Source organism: Cicer arietinum, chromosome 5, assembly GCF_000331145.2.
Source record: "Cicer arietinum cultivar CDC Frontier isolate Library 1 chromosome 5, Cicar.CDCFrontier_v2.0, whole genome shotgun sequence".
Lineage (NCBI taxonomy): Eukaryota > Viridiplantae > Streptophyta > Magnoliopsida > Fabales > Fabaceae > Cicer > Cicer arietinum.
In genome coordinates this window covers 60,816,240-60,829,737 of record NC_021164.2, presented here as the reverse complement: position 1 = coordinate 60,829,737, position 13,498 = coordinate 60,816,240, and the positions used below count along the sequence as shown (strand labels likewise).

Below are 13,498 nucleotides of genomic sequence, written 5' to 3'. Positions count from 1 at the left end.
TTGAACTGCTTCAGATTCAGGTTGAACAGCTTCAGATTCAAGTTGAACAGCTTCAGGTTCAGGTTGATCTGGTTGAAGTGGTTCAGAATCTGGTTGATCTGGTTCAGTTTCAGGATTATCTATACAGTGTTCCACAAAGACGTCAATTACGTTGAACCCTTTGACATCTTCAGCAAACTTTAATACATCCTCGTCATTGTTGAGAGGTCTAAGTCCACGTGTAAATGAGTACTTCGGATGCTGGTACCACAAGTGTTTAAAACTCATATATCCTAAACTTTTGACCATTTTAGTAATTTGCATGTGAGACATTAAGTCTACATCCCAAGACCAATTCATCTCATCCACTTGGGCACAAACGTACATCTTCACTGGGTGGTTTACAAAACTACCCCCATGGTTAATTCTTAACCTAACTCTGTGGACTGAAGTTGGCCTACACAAAACAAATCATTGAATAAATCAGTCATAAAGGCATGGACCACATTATTAAAAACACATGGACCACATTATTAAAAACGCATAAAGGCATTGAGTTCTGTTAACAGTGTAGAGAAAAACTTTTGGCCCTAAAATCAAAGTTCAAATACATAGTTTAATAATGTTAATAATAAAACAAAGCGAAAACCCTAAAATAACATACCTAGCACAAAACTTTGTATCTTCTTTCCTATTTGAAGATGGAGAGAACTCGAAATGACCTCCACTCGCCATTTTATCACTGATGAAAACGACAGATGAACAAACGATCCAGAAAGCGACTCAGTGATGAAAACGATCCAGAAAACGAACACGAACACAACGATTGAAAACGCACACGAACGCGAACGATCCAGTGCGAACACGAACGATCCAGTGCGAACGCGAACGATCCAGCGCGAACGCGAACGAATCAGTGATGAACGCGAACGAATCAGTGATGAACGCGAACGAATTAGTGATGAAAAATCAGTGATGAATTCAGAATGGTTTTAGGGTTCTTGATTTTAGGGTTCAGAATGGTTTTAGGGTTCTTGAGTGAATCCTTTTGATTTTGATTTGTTTAGGATTTTGGATTTTAGGTGTTTTTTCTTTTAATTTAATTATAACAAATAAATTTTATTTGTAATAATAATTTTTAACAATTATAATAATGATTTTTAAAAATATAAATTATATTTTTTAATTAGAAATAATATAATAATAAGTTTATTCCACGTATGTGTCTGCCACGTCAGCTTTTTATTGACACGTCATTAAAAAAATGACAACTCATCATGATTTGGACTCAAATTCTGTTTGGGGGACTAAAACTGGGGAGAAACAAAATGGGGGGACTACTTTCAATTTTCACCTATAATAGGGGGACCAAAAGTGCAATTAAGCCTATCAATTTTAATGATGTGTTTGTATCCATTTTAATGATGTGTTTGTATCTAATGATGGAGAAAATGCAAGCTGAAATCAATAGGCTTAAGAAAAGGGATTCTAAAGTTTATATGTTGAAGGAGCAAATTGCTTTCTTGTTGCAAATGCAAAATTCTAGAGAAAAAAAGGTAAAATTGTTTTCATAGCAAACCTATTTAAAAAATCATGTGTAATGATTGTTTAATGCTATATGAGAAATATCAATTGTCCTTGGTTAAAAATATCAATTGTGTAATGATTGTTTTCAGCTATATGAGAAATTTAGTTAATTAGTATTTGACAATATTTATCAAGACTTATTAAGATTAATATATATATTTTTTCGTTAGACAACAGACATAGAATCGCCAATAGATGATAAACGTTCATCATAGTCTAGCTACCAATCTAATGATCGTGGAACAACATCATTAGAGATTAATTAGATATTTTGATATGGTTGATGGTGTCGTTTTGTATGTTTAACCACTCCACTAATGTTTTAAATATTTAAACTACTTTATTTATTATTTTAGTTAATTTAAATGTATGAATTGGTGATATTTCTTTTATAAATTGGATTTAGGTACATTAGTTATATAATTATGTATTTAAATTATGTGGATAATATTTATGATTTTTTTTTATATTTTAATTAATAAAAAATAGGAAAAAATTGTATCATATATATATATATATATATATATATATATATATATATTTAAATTATTAGATTTGCAACGGTTTAAACTGCCTCAAAATAAATATAACGATGGTTGATAATCGTCGCAAATTTTAAAAACAAATAATTTGAGTGTGTTTAGTGACGGTTCTAACTGTCGCAAAATGTATGTCGATGCGGTTAAGAACCGTCGCAAACATTGCCGACTGTTTTTTGAACCATCGCAAAATGGTCTCGCGATGCACGAATTTTGAACCAACTTAAGAATGGGTTGGCCAAGCATAACTTAGTAGGGTCAGACGACTTATAATTTTCCATGTTGAAAAAGGTTTCTTTAGTATCCTCCAAAGATACGTCTCAACCTAGTCTTTGCATATAACTATCTTCAATAAATAGAATTGTAGACGTGGTTTCAAAAAGGATGACAGAGCCTCTAGATGAAAAGTAAAGGTTGTGAAATAATTGGATAACAAGATTCCTAACATCATTATCTTCAAAAATCCACGAGTTATCATTCATTTGGACAACATACATTCTATTAAATCTTTGTATCTTTAGAGTTCACAAGTGTAAGAATCTAGTATTAAGATATCCTTGTTGGATCCATTTGCATCTAGATTGTTGGAACCAATAGTTTTCCTTAGCCTTAACTAATAATTTATACTCCTTCAAGAACTCTTGTCTTAACTCAACCATGTGCTGGTTGGTACTACTTGCAAGAGCTTGGGTAGTACATCCTATTCTTTTAAGAACATGTTTTTTACGTAAAAAGATGTTACCAAATGTATAATGATTCCAAAAGCACATATTAGATGTTAGATTTGTGATATTAGATGACCAATCGTTAGTTATTCTAGTGATGTTTAACTTGATTATCAAAGTCGGGATGTTCAAGCCATGCACAAATTTTTTTTGAAGTAGTTTCGTTGGGGATGAAGTTGACCATTACACAACTGAAGCCAAAGGCCATAGTGATTAAAGGAAGGGATAAAGAGATGAGTAAGCAAACTATTCGGGAATAGCTTTTGCCACAAAGAACCCTGCCAAGTCTCTCTTGTAGTTGACCACACATCATAGTGAAAGGATCGTCAAAGAAGTCAAAATTAATAAGATTGCAGTACTCAATACAGTTAGCAAAGGCAATATCAAAGGTCTGATTCATGGGAGTACCAAGGACAAAAGGATCGTCATAGAGGGTTCCAACATTAACCTTAATATATATATATACAATATTTTTATGAGTAGATAATTTATATGTTTGGACAAGGAATTGCCATAGACGCCAAATCCCATTAGAGAAGCCATTAGCATCAAACTTAAAGCTATTGGGGAACTCAATTTTACGAATGTCAACATCATCCTTGGTTCCACTAATACGAGGTTTCAGAAGCATAATAAAGTCAAAATTGTGCATCTTCACATAATATTTAATAAGTCTACGAAAATTGTGACCACTAGCACCACGACAATTCCACGTTAGGAAATTCATGTGGAATCAGTTGGATGATGGACCTTAGCAGGCCTTTTAGATTCTTGATGCAACTCTGCATTATTAGTACTTTCAACCTCTATAGTTTCAATTGGAATATGTTGGAGATTTACATAAATTGCTTCTTGCTTTGCTCGATATTTCTCCGATAATACTATAGATTATACGTTGGACATTTAATGGGTAACACTACAATCACATAAGAATTTACACCATGTATTTAATGGGTAATGTTAAGAGCACTTGTTAAGAAATTAAAAAAAGAAATAAAATAAAATTTTGTCTGAAAAATAATAAATTCTAAAATTTCAAAGACTTGAATACATCACTTTCACAATAAAATTTTTATTTTTAGTATCTTGACAAATGCTTCTAAAGTTAGCATTTTCCATATTTAATTTATGCACTAGAAACATCGCCAATACATTTTTGTTAATACACTATTTAATAATTTTTTATCATTGATTAATTTTTATAAAGTCAATGCACAATTTTACCAACAAATGATATATGCGTATTGACTTTTTTTTAAAAATAAATCAATAATATAGTGTTTAAAAAAATCCTTCTTATACTTGTACTAAAAACCAATAATTTTCATTATTTATGTACAAAACTTCATGGAAGAGTATGTTGGTCATCTGTTTTTTTAACAAATCGGTGCCAAAACCAATGTTTGGCCCATACGGTATACATCGACTCTAAAGCAATTCCTTTGGTCTTACGGCAAGAAAAATATAATGAAAAGAGTCATCACCACAACCGAAGCCGCATTGAACAAGAATGCACCAAACTTAAAGTGGCATAGTAGAAACATAGTAACACCAATACCAATACTGCGCCTCGCCATTTTGAAGGAGCGATTTCAGATAGATACAACGGTGCAGCCTTTTTTAACAACAACAATAATATAGGTGATGATGATTGAAAGTGTTATCTTGCCACCATTGAAGCTAGTGACTGGAGGTGTATGAGGGTATCCATCGGAAATACCCCACCGTGCATTTTGGAACCTTTTGTGTCCATATTGTATTTGTGTGTATCTCATTTTTTTCTTCTTTTAATAATAGAATTGTCATTCTATTAATTTAGTATACACTTGCTTTGTTCTTTATGCTACATTCTTTAAACTAGAATTGATTGTAATTATACATTACTGCAGCACATCAATCTTCTTAGGTAATTGATGTGCCGACTTTCTAATTGATTGCCATATTTTTTAGTTTTGGAGTGGTTGTGTCATGACAATCACATAAGAATTGCTATTATTTAATTTATGCACTATAAACAATACATTCATTTTGAGACACTATTTAATACATTTTCTTTTATAATTGATTAAAATATATTAAATAGTATCTAAGAAAACAACTCTTAAAGAGGTTGACAAAACATTAGAGGTAGGAAGCGGGCGAAAAGTCAACAATTTTGATGATTTATGTACAAAGTTTATGGAAGAGTAGTGTCTTGGTGATCTGTTCCTTTAACAAATCGATGCCAATACCAATGTTTTCCCCATATGGTGTACATGGACTCCAAAGCAATTCCTTTGGTTTCAGGCAAGAAGAAGATAACAAAAAGAGTCATGACAACAACCCAAGCAGCATAGAACAAGAAGGCCGCAAACTTAAAGTGACATAGCATTGTCAAAAATGTTTGCGATAGAATAAATATTATTATGAATTGCACACCAACAGCTATGCTCTGTCCAGTTGTTCTTATATTTACTGGAAATATCTCACTTGGAATTAGCCACGTGAGTGGGCCCCACGACCAACCGAAACCTGCAGCGTAGAAACACAATAACACCAACACCAATATTGCGTTTCCCTTTGACATGTCGCTTGTACCATCCACACCCGTTACCACTGCCAACACAATCGACACGGCAATCTACACAATTAAAAAAATATTATATTAATAAAAAAGACAGACAGTACTAACGTTTTAAATGAATGAAGTGACTTACCAAGCACACAAACATGACAATACCCCCAGTTATAAACAATAATCTTCTACCAAATCGATCAACAATACCAGTGGAGATAAGAATAGAAGCAAGATTAACAACTCCAAGTATAATGGCAGAAAGTAAAGCAGCATCGTGTCCTAAACCGACAGATTGAAAGAGGTTAGGTGAATAGAAAGCGACAATGTTAATCCCAGTAAGTTGTTGGAAAAAAGGAATAATGAATGCCATAACCAAGTGAGGTCGATACTCCCTTTTGAGTATGGTCTTAAAGGGTTCTTGTTTAACTGATTTAGAAATTTGTGTCCACTTAATAACTTCTTCTAACTCGGGTTCAATATCAACGGAGGAACCTCTGACTTTGCGTAAGGCTTGTTTGGCTTGTTCAATATGACCGCGTTCTACCAAGCTGCTTGGTGTGTCGGTTATGAGGAAGGCACCGATTGTCATTACAGCTGCAGGTACAACTGCAAGTCCAAGAGAGAGTCTCCATCCCCATGTATGTTTCGCAGTTGCATAGTTTATGCACCCTGCTGCTACAACACCAATTCCCAAGAAGAATTGAAATCCTGTGCTAAATGCTCCACGCCATTTTGGAGGTGCTACTTCTGATAGGTACAATGGCGCAGCCTTTTCCAATTACAACTTGTCAGCGTCATACAAATTATAATTATATTAACAACTTAATCTCCACATGAACTACACTTAAAAAATGAAATTTTAATTTTTAAAAATAATTATTTTTTTTCCTTTTAATTTTTAACACTCAAACAATTATTGTCTATATAGATATATCTCTTGTAATTATAAACTAAAAGTAACATGTATTTTATTTTTCTTTTACATTGTTGATACTACTACCGTCCTTTTTTATATAAATATTTACTATTATTTTCACATATATATTATGAAAAATAGATAATAAATTTTTTTTTTTGTGTTAATATTTTAAAAATGGTTGAATGTCATTTTCTTTTCTTTTATTAAGAGGTATCAATTATTTCAGCAAAAAAAGATATACCAACTTCAAAGAATGTAGATCAACTAATATTTTTAAAAGATAACTAATTTAGTGGTAAGCAACACTAAATTTTTTGTGGGACAAAAAATATATTATTAAATAATTAGTGTTAATTAGATTGAATTGGACTTTGTAGGATTTGACCTTAATTAATTAAAAATATTATATTTAAATTTGACTTATTATTATATGTCATATGTATTTTTAAAATTTGATTTAACATTTTAAAAAATTTCACAAATTTGAAAACTTATTCAAAAGACTATATATTTCTCAATATTGCTATGCTTATTTAGTATTCATTACAAATAAATTCTATGACTTATGAGTGTAGGAACTTCTATCATCCCAACTCAACATATTTTTTTTTCTTAAAAATTTTAACGGCAAAACACATAAATATTAATTATAATGAAATGAGAATTTTAAGTTCAAATTTGTATCGTAACATATCAAATGTCTTTTTATATTATTATTTTTATTAATTATTATTATTATTATAATTATATAAATTAATTTTATATTTTTATACTCTAGTAATCTCAAGCTATCGAATTCAAATATTCTCAAAAGACAGTCGTACAAATTTCTCTTCCCTAATTTAAAAAATAATAATTTTACATTTTAAATAATTTATTATCTATAAAACTATCTTTACAAAATAATTTATTTATATTTAATTGAATTTTTAGTATTTTTTTAAGATTAAAAATGGATAAAAAATTTCATCAAAATCACCAAATTAAAGACTACGTCTCAATGAACAAATTATTTTATACAATTTTTTTGTTTTTGTTTTAATTATGTGGTTCTTAAGTGAATGAAACTCTAGTATTTTATAGTTTGATCAAAAGAGAAGTAAAATCTGATTAAAAATTATTTTAGTCAAGAATTAAATTCAAGTTCTTCCAAATAATTTATTTTATATTAAATTCATTAACTACTTGAACTCAATTGTTTTATTACTAATTTGTTTTCATGACCTCTCCGAGATTGAAGCTATTATTAAGGGCTTGCACTATTGTTGGTTGTTTCTCATATTAAGATGATGTTTCTATATTTTTTCATTATAAACTTTCTACTATAAAAAAAAAAATTAAAAAAAAAAAAAATCTTACTTGATTAGTGAAACCAACCCCAAACCCGAGAAGAATACGACCCAAAATAAGCATAGCAATATTTTCTGAACCAGCATTAACGGCACCACCGGCAAGGAAGACAATACCACCCAATATGATAATGTTTCTCCGGCCGTACGCGGCGGTGATTTTGCTAGCTGCAAGGGAAGACAGTAATCCAGCTAGATATAAAGAAGATGTGAATAATGTCAACACTTGACTATCATATACACAATACATGTTTACTTCACTCTCCGCCGCCTTTCTTAGAATTTCAGGAAAGAATTTTTTAAGAAACGGCACCATTGTTGTCACACCACCTGAAATTTCATTCATTACATCATGTAAATTAACGCGGAATCAGCCACGGATTTTTTTTTATTTTTTCAATTTTCTTTGCTATTTTTTTTACATAAATAAATTAACGGAATAGTGGAAAAATAAATAAAAACCTGAAATTCCAAGGTCATATCCAAAAAGAAGGCCACCGGAAGCAGCAACTATGCAGGTGATGATGATTGAGAGTGTTATCTTGCCACCATTGATACCGGTGGCTGGGGGTGTATTCATCGGAAATACCCCACCGGCCATATTTTATTTTTGTTTTTTAGTTTATGGATCTTCTTCTTAGATTCTAATATTGCAGCAAACTTTATGTGTGTATCTCAGCTAATTAGTTTGTTGGCTAGTACGCTCATAAATAGGAGTGGGGCAACTTATTTATTTATAGACTATGGGATTGCATGCACGTTTGTATATTGCAAAATTTGCCTATGTGGATGAAACGGACAAGGATGATTTTAAAGAAAAAAATAGAGTTGTCATTCTATATGCGATAATATTGTTAATCATACACACCAACCAACTGGATTAGTTAACTTTAATTTTAGTACAAGTTAGTAACATCCTCATAATATTTTGGGTTTATAGTGTAATAAATTAAAAAAATATTTGAAAGTGTACTCCATTTATCAATGCACTCCTAGAATATAAAGAAAAAGACCAAAATATCTTCATTTATATTAAAAATATCATTTTTTTCATTTCTTCATTTTCAACATTTCTGAAATATATAAGTAAGTATCAAAAAAATTTTGTCGAATTTTTTTTTCTTCAAATTTTCAGGTACACAATTTCAACTCTGATAAATTTATAAAAAAAATATCCGGTAGAGAACATCACTTATGGAAATCATTTTTTGAAGTTCTCTGAAACTACTGGAAACTTATTTCAAGTTTTCCGAAAAAAATACACTACCGGCAAATATTTCTGGAAGCTACCAGAAAACTTCATCCACAAGTTTTCCGGTAGTTGTTTGATTTTTTTATTTTTTTTTTATTTTGAGACGGCAAAGTTGTAGTACGTGACTTTGAATCTTTATCGTGTTGTTCCGAAAAGGGTTCGTTCGACAGCATCGCGTAGAAGATGACGATTTATAATGGAAGATGATGACCTGAGGGAGGAGACTCATATATCTATTGCCAAGGAGGATGAGGCGGTATATGATGAGAATGTACAAGTAGGAAACAACACGAGAGTGAGGGTATTTTAGAGGTATTAATTATTATTTATGATTTATTAATTATTAATTATTATAGTGTATTAATTATTTATGGTGTATTAATTATTTATAATTTATTAATTATTTAATGGTGTATTAATTATTAGGCTTAATTGCATTTTGGTCCCCTATTATAGGTGAAAATTGAAATTAGTTCCCCCATTTTGTTTCTCCCCAGTTTTAGTCCCCAAACAGAATTTGAGTCCAAATCATGATGAGTTGTCATTTTTTAATGACGTGTCAATAAAAAAGCTGACGTGGCAGACGCTTACGTGGAATAAACTTATTATTATATTATTTCTGATAAAAAATATAATTTATATTTTTAAAAATCCTTATTATAATTGTTAAAAATCATTATTATAAATAAAATTTAATTGTTAAAATTAAATTAAAAAAAAAAACAGCCCCAATTTAACAAAACCATTGCTGACTGTATGGTTTCTAACGGTTACGCAAAAGAATGCGTAAAAGTTTACATCACAGTGAGAAAATCGATCGTTAATGAAGGAATTTATGGACTCGGTTTCGAGGAGCAAAATTTTTCGAAGGTGAATAAAATCGACTGGGAAGTTCTAGAGATGAAAATTAAGAGTTGGTTGGAGGCGGTTAATATTTCAGTTAGGATTCTATCCAAAAAACCCTAACTTCAACGTGAATCAACTTTTTCACAAACTCGTAAAACACAGTGAGGTACTTGTACGGGTCGTTCCTTGTTTTCGCGGTGAAATCGACGAGGGCTTGAAGAATTACGAGCTCGTCATCTTCGCTAAAGAGTCTCTGAAAATACTTTTTAGAGTCTTCGCCGGTTTTCTTGACGTCGTCCTCCGGTTCTTTATCGTCTTCATCTGCGGCTGTTGTTTTCTTCTTTTTATTTAATTGTTTGGCGTCGTTATTGTTTGGACGTTTGGTTCCAGATTTAGTCGGTGGAGGGGAGGGGAGGCTTGGGGCTTTGATTTGATGGGCTTGGAGGGGGGGGGGTTGGGGTTGGTGGTTGGCTCTGGATCTGATTCGGATTCAGACGAATATGAGGATTTTGGATGGGAGTTTGAAGAAGGGGGAGGAGGGTTTTTTGAATTGGGGCTTTTTTTTTTAATTTAATTTTAACAATTAAATTTTATTTATAATAATGATTTTTAACAATTATAATAAGGATTTTTAAAAATATAAATTATATTTTTTATCTGAAATAATATAATAATAAGTTTATTCCACGTAAACTGTGAAGAAACAAAATGGGGGGACTAATTTCAATTTTCACCTATAATAGGGGGACCAAAAGTGCAATTAAGCCTAATTATTAAGTTATTAATAGTGTATTAATTATTTATGGTGTATTATTATTTAAAAATATTTATAGCGTATTAATTATTATTTAGTACCGGAAAATTTGTGGTTATCCGCAAACACATAAAACGAAGAAAATTTTCCGGTAATACACATTTTTCCATTTTGTACCGAAATTTTTTTCATTTTGTATCAGAAATATTTTATTTTAGTTTTTCGATAAATATCTTGTATCGAAAAATTTGTAAAAACTTTTTCGGTACCGAAATTCTTCTAATTTTTTTTTAAAAAAATTACCAGAAAACTATTACCTATCGAAAATCTTTTTTACTGACTCTGAAAATGATGAAATTGTAAAAAAAAAAAATGGTATTTTAGACATTTTTATAAATTTGTGGGGTATAAATATAAAAATGGAGTATAGAGTAAATTTTTCAAAATATTTGTATGTATTAATTCAACATTTAATCCTTCTTAATTTTCTTTTTTTTTTTTTTGCAAAATCAATATTGATTCGTTTATAATCAAAGCTTAAAAAGAAATAATTTTTTGATGAAAATTCAAGTAATACTATTTGATTTAACTTTTGATATATGTGAATGTTTATGTTTTAATCACAAACATATTTACGATGTGATTTTTTCAACGTGTTTGCGATAATAACATAATAGTTAAATATTTCACATCCTATTAAAATTTTGCAAAAATATGTGGAATGAGAGTTTAGAAACATAAAAATCTTTAATTTTAGTACAACAATTTTATAATGTTAGGAAAGTGTCAAGTTAAAAATATGAGACCTACAAGATGGTTTGGCTGCCTTCATAAAATATTTGGAGTTAGTATTTGAGTGACACTATTAGATTGCGAAAGTGATAGAAGGTTCAATGTTTTTAAGAAGTTTGAGTTGAAGTGGTCATGGAAAAGTGAGAGACCAAATTCGGAAGAAAAGTTAATTAATTATGTTGAACAGATCCATCTTATATTTTTTTTTAAGTCAAATTTTAATAATTAGATCTCTAATAAAAAAATATATAGTTTTAATAATTAAAAAAATTGTAAAGTAATTAAGTTTTTATTCCTTATAAAATTTTAAAATTTTGTTTTTAATTTCTATTAAAAAATTATCAACTTTTTAATTCATAATTTTTTTTATTCATTTTTAGTTTGTATTTTGAATTTTTTTTTATAAAAAATCAATTCTTTTAGTCCCCTAAAAAAAGTCCCTATAAAATAAAAATAGAGACTTAAAGTGAATAAAATTTTTTAGGTTAAATTGTATCTGCGGTTCCTTAATTTAATTTTAGTTAACGTTTTAGTCCTTTATCTTTTTTTTTCCGAGTTGGTTATTTATTTTAATTTTAAGGGACAATTTGATATTTTATGTTTTAAAACGTCAACAATGTTGTTCTCTTTTTTATAAAAATTTAAAAAATTCATCAAAATTTTCAAACAAAACCCATAAAATTCATTATTATCTTCAATAAAATACAAATTTAATCAAATTCATTATATCTTCAAATAAACTCATATTTTTATTCTCTACGATGATTTTTCACATAAGTGTTTAGAGTATTATAAACAATTACTCCTCAAATATTTAGAATTTATTAACTTCGAATAAGTTGTATTGAGAAAAATTAATTGTGTTGAAATTTTAAAATTTTATAGAGAATAAAAACTTTTTTAACCATTTAACGTAGAAAAAAAATTGAACACTTTAAATGTTAATATACACTTGTCTCTTTTTGTTTTGGACAAATATACACATTTTTTAATCATATTAATTTTTTTAACTAAGATAAAAATTATTAAGGCCTCTTAAAGAATCAGTTCTTATGCAATCTCACATCCTAAACTTAGTGTCATTGCTGCTTAATCTTTATGGTTCTTTCTTTAAGCTAAAATTGATCATAGTGCATTACACGCAAATCATGTGATGACTTTTTTTGGTGATGACATGTGATTGGAATTGCTCAATCTTTTATTAATAATTCATTTGTTTGGCAGTAACTAATTAACAGTTCATTACTTGCACATGTAATATATACTAATGTTACTATCAATATAATAATGTAGAATATTCATAAAAAATATGTTGTGTAGAAGTCATTTTGTTTGTACAATGTGAAGTCTTCTATTGCACTGTTTATTTTGTTTTTTGCTAAATACTTCTATTACACGGTTTAGTAATGTTTATATAATTATTAAACCATAAATTAGGTGTCAAATCAGGTTGATCATGTGCTATGAGTTGACTGTTAATAGGTTTAATTTAATACTACAATAGTAATTAAATTTTTAAACCAACTTGTCTTTACGCAGGTTGTAATTAATTTGTATGTTATTGGAATCCAATTATATTATATACAATTGAGGTTTCAACCATTAATAAGGTGAAATCAATTTTATTTTATTTTCTATTGAAAGCTAATAGGCACAAGTAATGCCAAATATGCAGAGCAAATTACTTGACCTCTTACACATCCTCCAATTACAGACATATATGGTTAGTGGATGCATCCGAAAGACAGAGTTAATTAACTCCTGCACTACTACAAAAACCAATGCTAAAAAACATGCTGTCCTGCTTAAAGATTTTGACATGAAATGTGTTATTTATATACATAAAAGTGAGATAATGTTTCCAACATCATATAAAATACAATTTGAATGTAATTAATATCGAAATGGTTGTTTTTTAAGTTTCGAAAAATTATTTTAAAATAAATGCATTAAACTTTTGTATATTTTTTAAAATAGTTTAACATTATTTAAATAGTGATGAAAGTAAATTTACATCTGTTAAATATCTAATGTGAGATTTTAATTTTTATAGAATTAAAAATTACTCAATATATAAAAAAATTTCAATATAAAACTTTTACAATTTTTACATTTACATATTAACATACTCTATATGTTACAAAAAAAAAAAAAAAAAAAAAATTGACGAGAGGGAAAAAAAAAAAATATAAAAAAAAT

At 29.2% G+C, this 13,498-nt stretch overlaps 1 protein-coding gene across 1 annotated transcript; it reads right to left on the bottom strand.

The window, feature by feature from the left end:
* Window positions 1-4,964: 4,964 nt before the first annotated feature.
* On the bottom strand, window positions 4,965-8,405 carry LOC101488983 (sugar transport protein 5). Its single transcript, XM_004500565.4, has 4 exons — window positions 8,118-8,405; window positions 7,666-7,985; window positions 5,527-6,156; window positions 4,965-5,450 (listed from the first exon to the last, which is right to left on the bottom strand). The coding sequence occupies exons 1-4, from the start codon at window positions 8,254-8,256 to the stop codon at window positions 5,007-5,009; spliced, it is 1,533 nt and encodes a 510-aa protein (XP_004500622.1). The 5' UTR covers window positions 8,257-8,405; the 3' UTR covers window positions 4,965-5,006.
* Window positions 8,406-13,498: the final 5,093 nt, after the last annotated feature.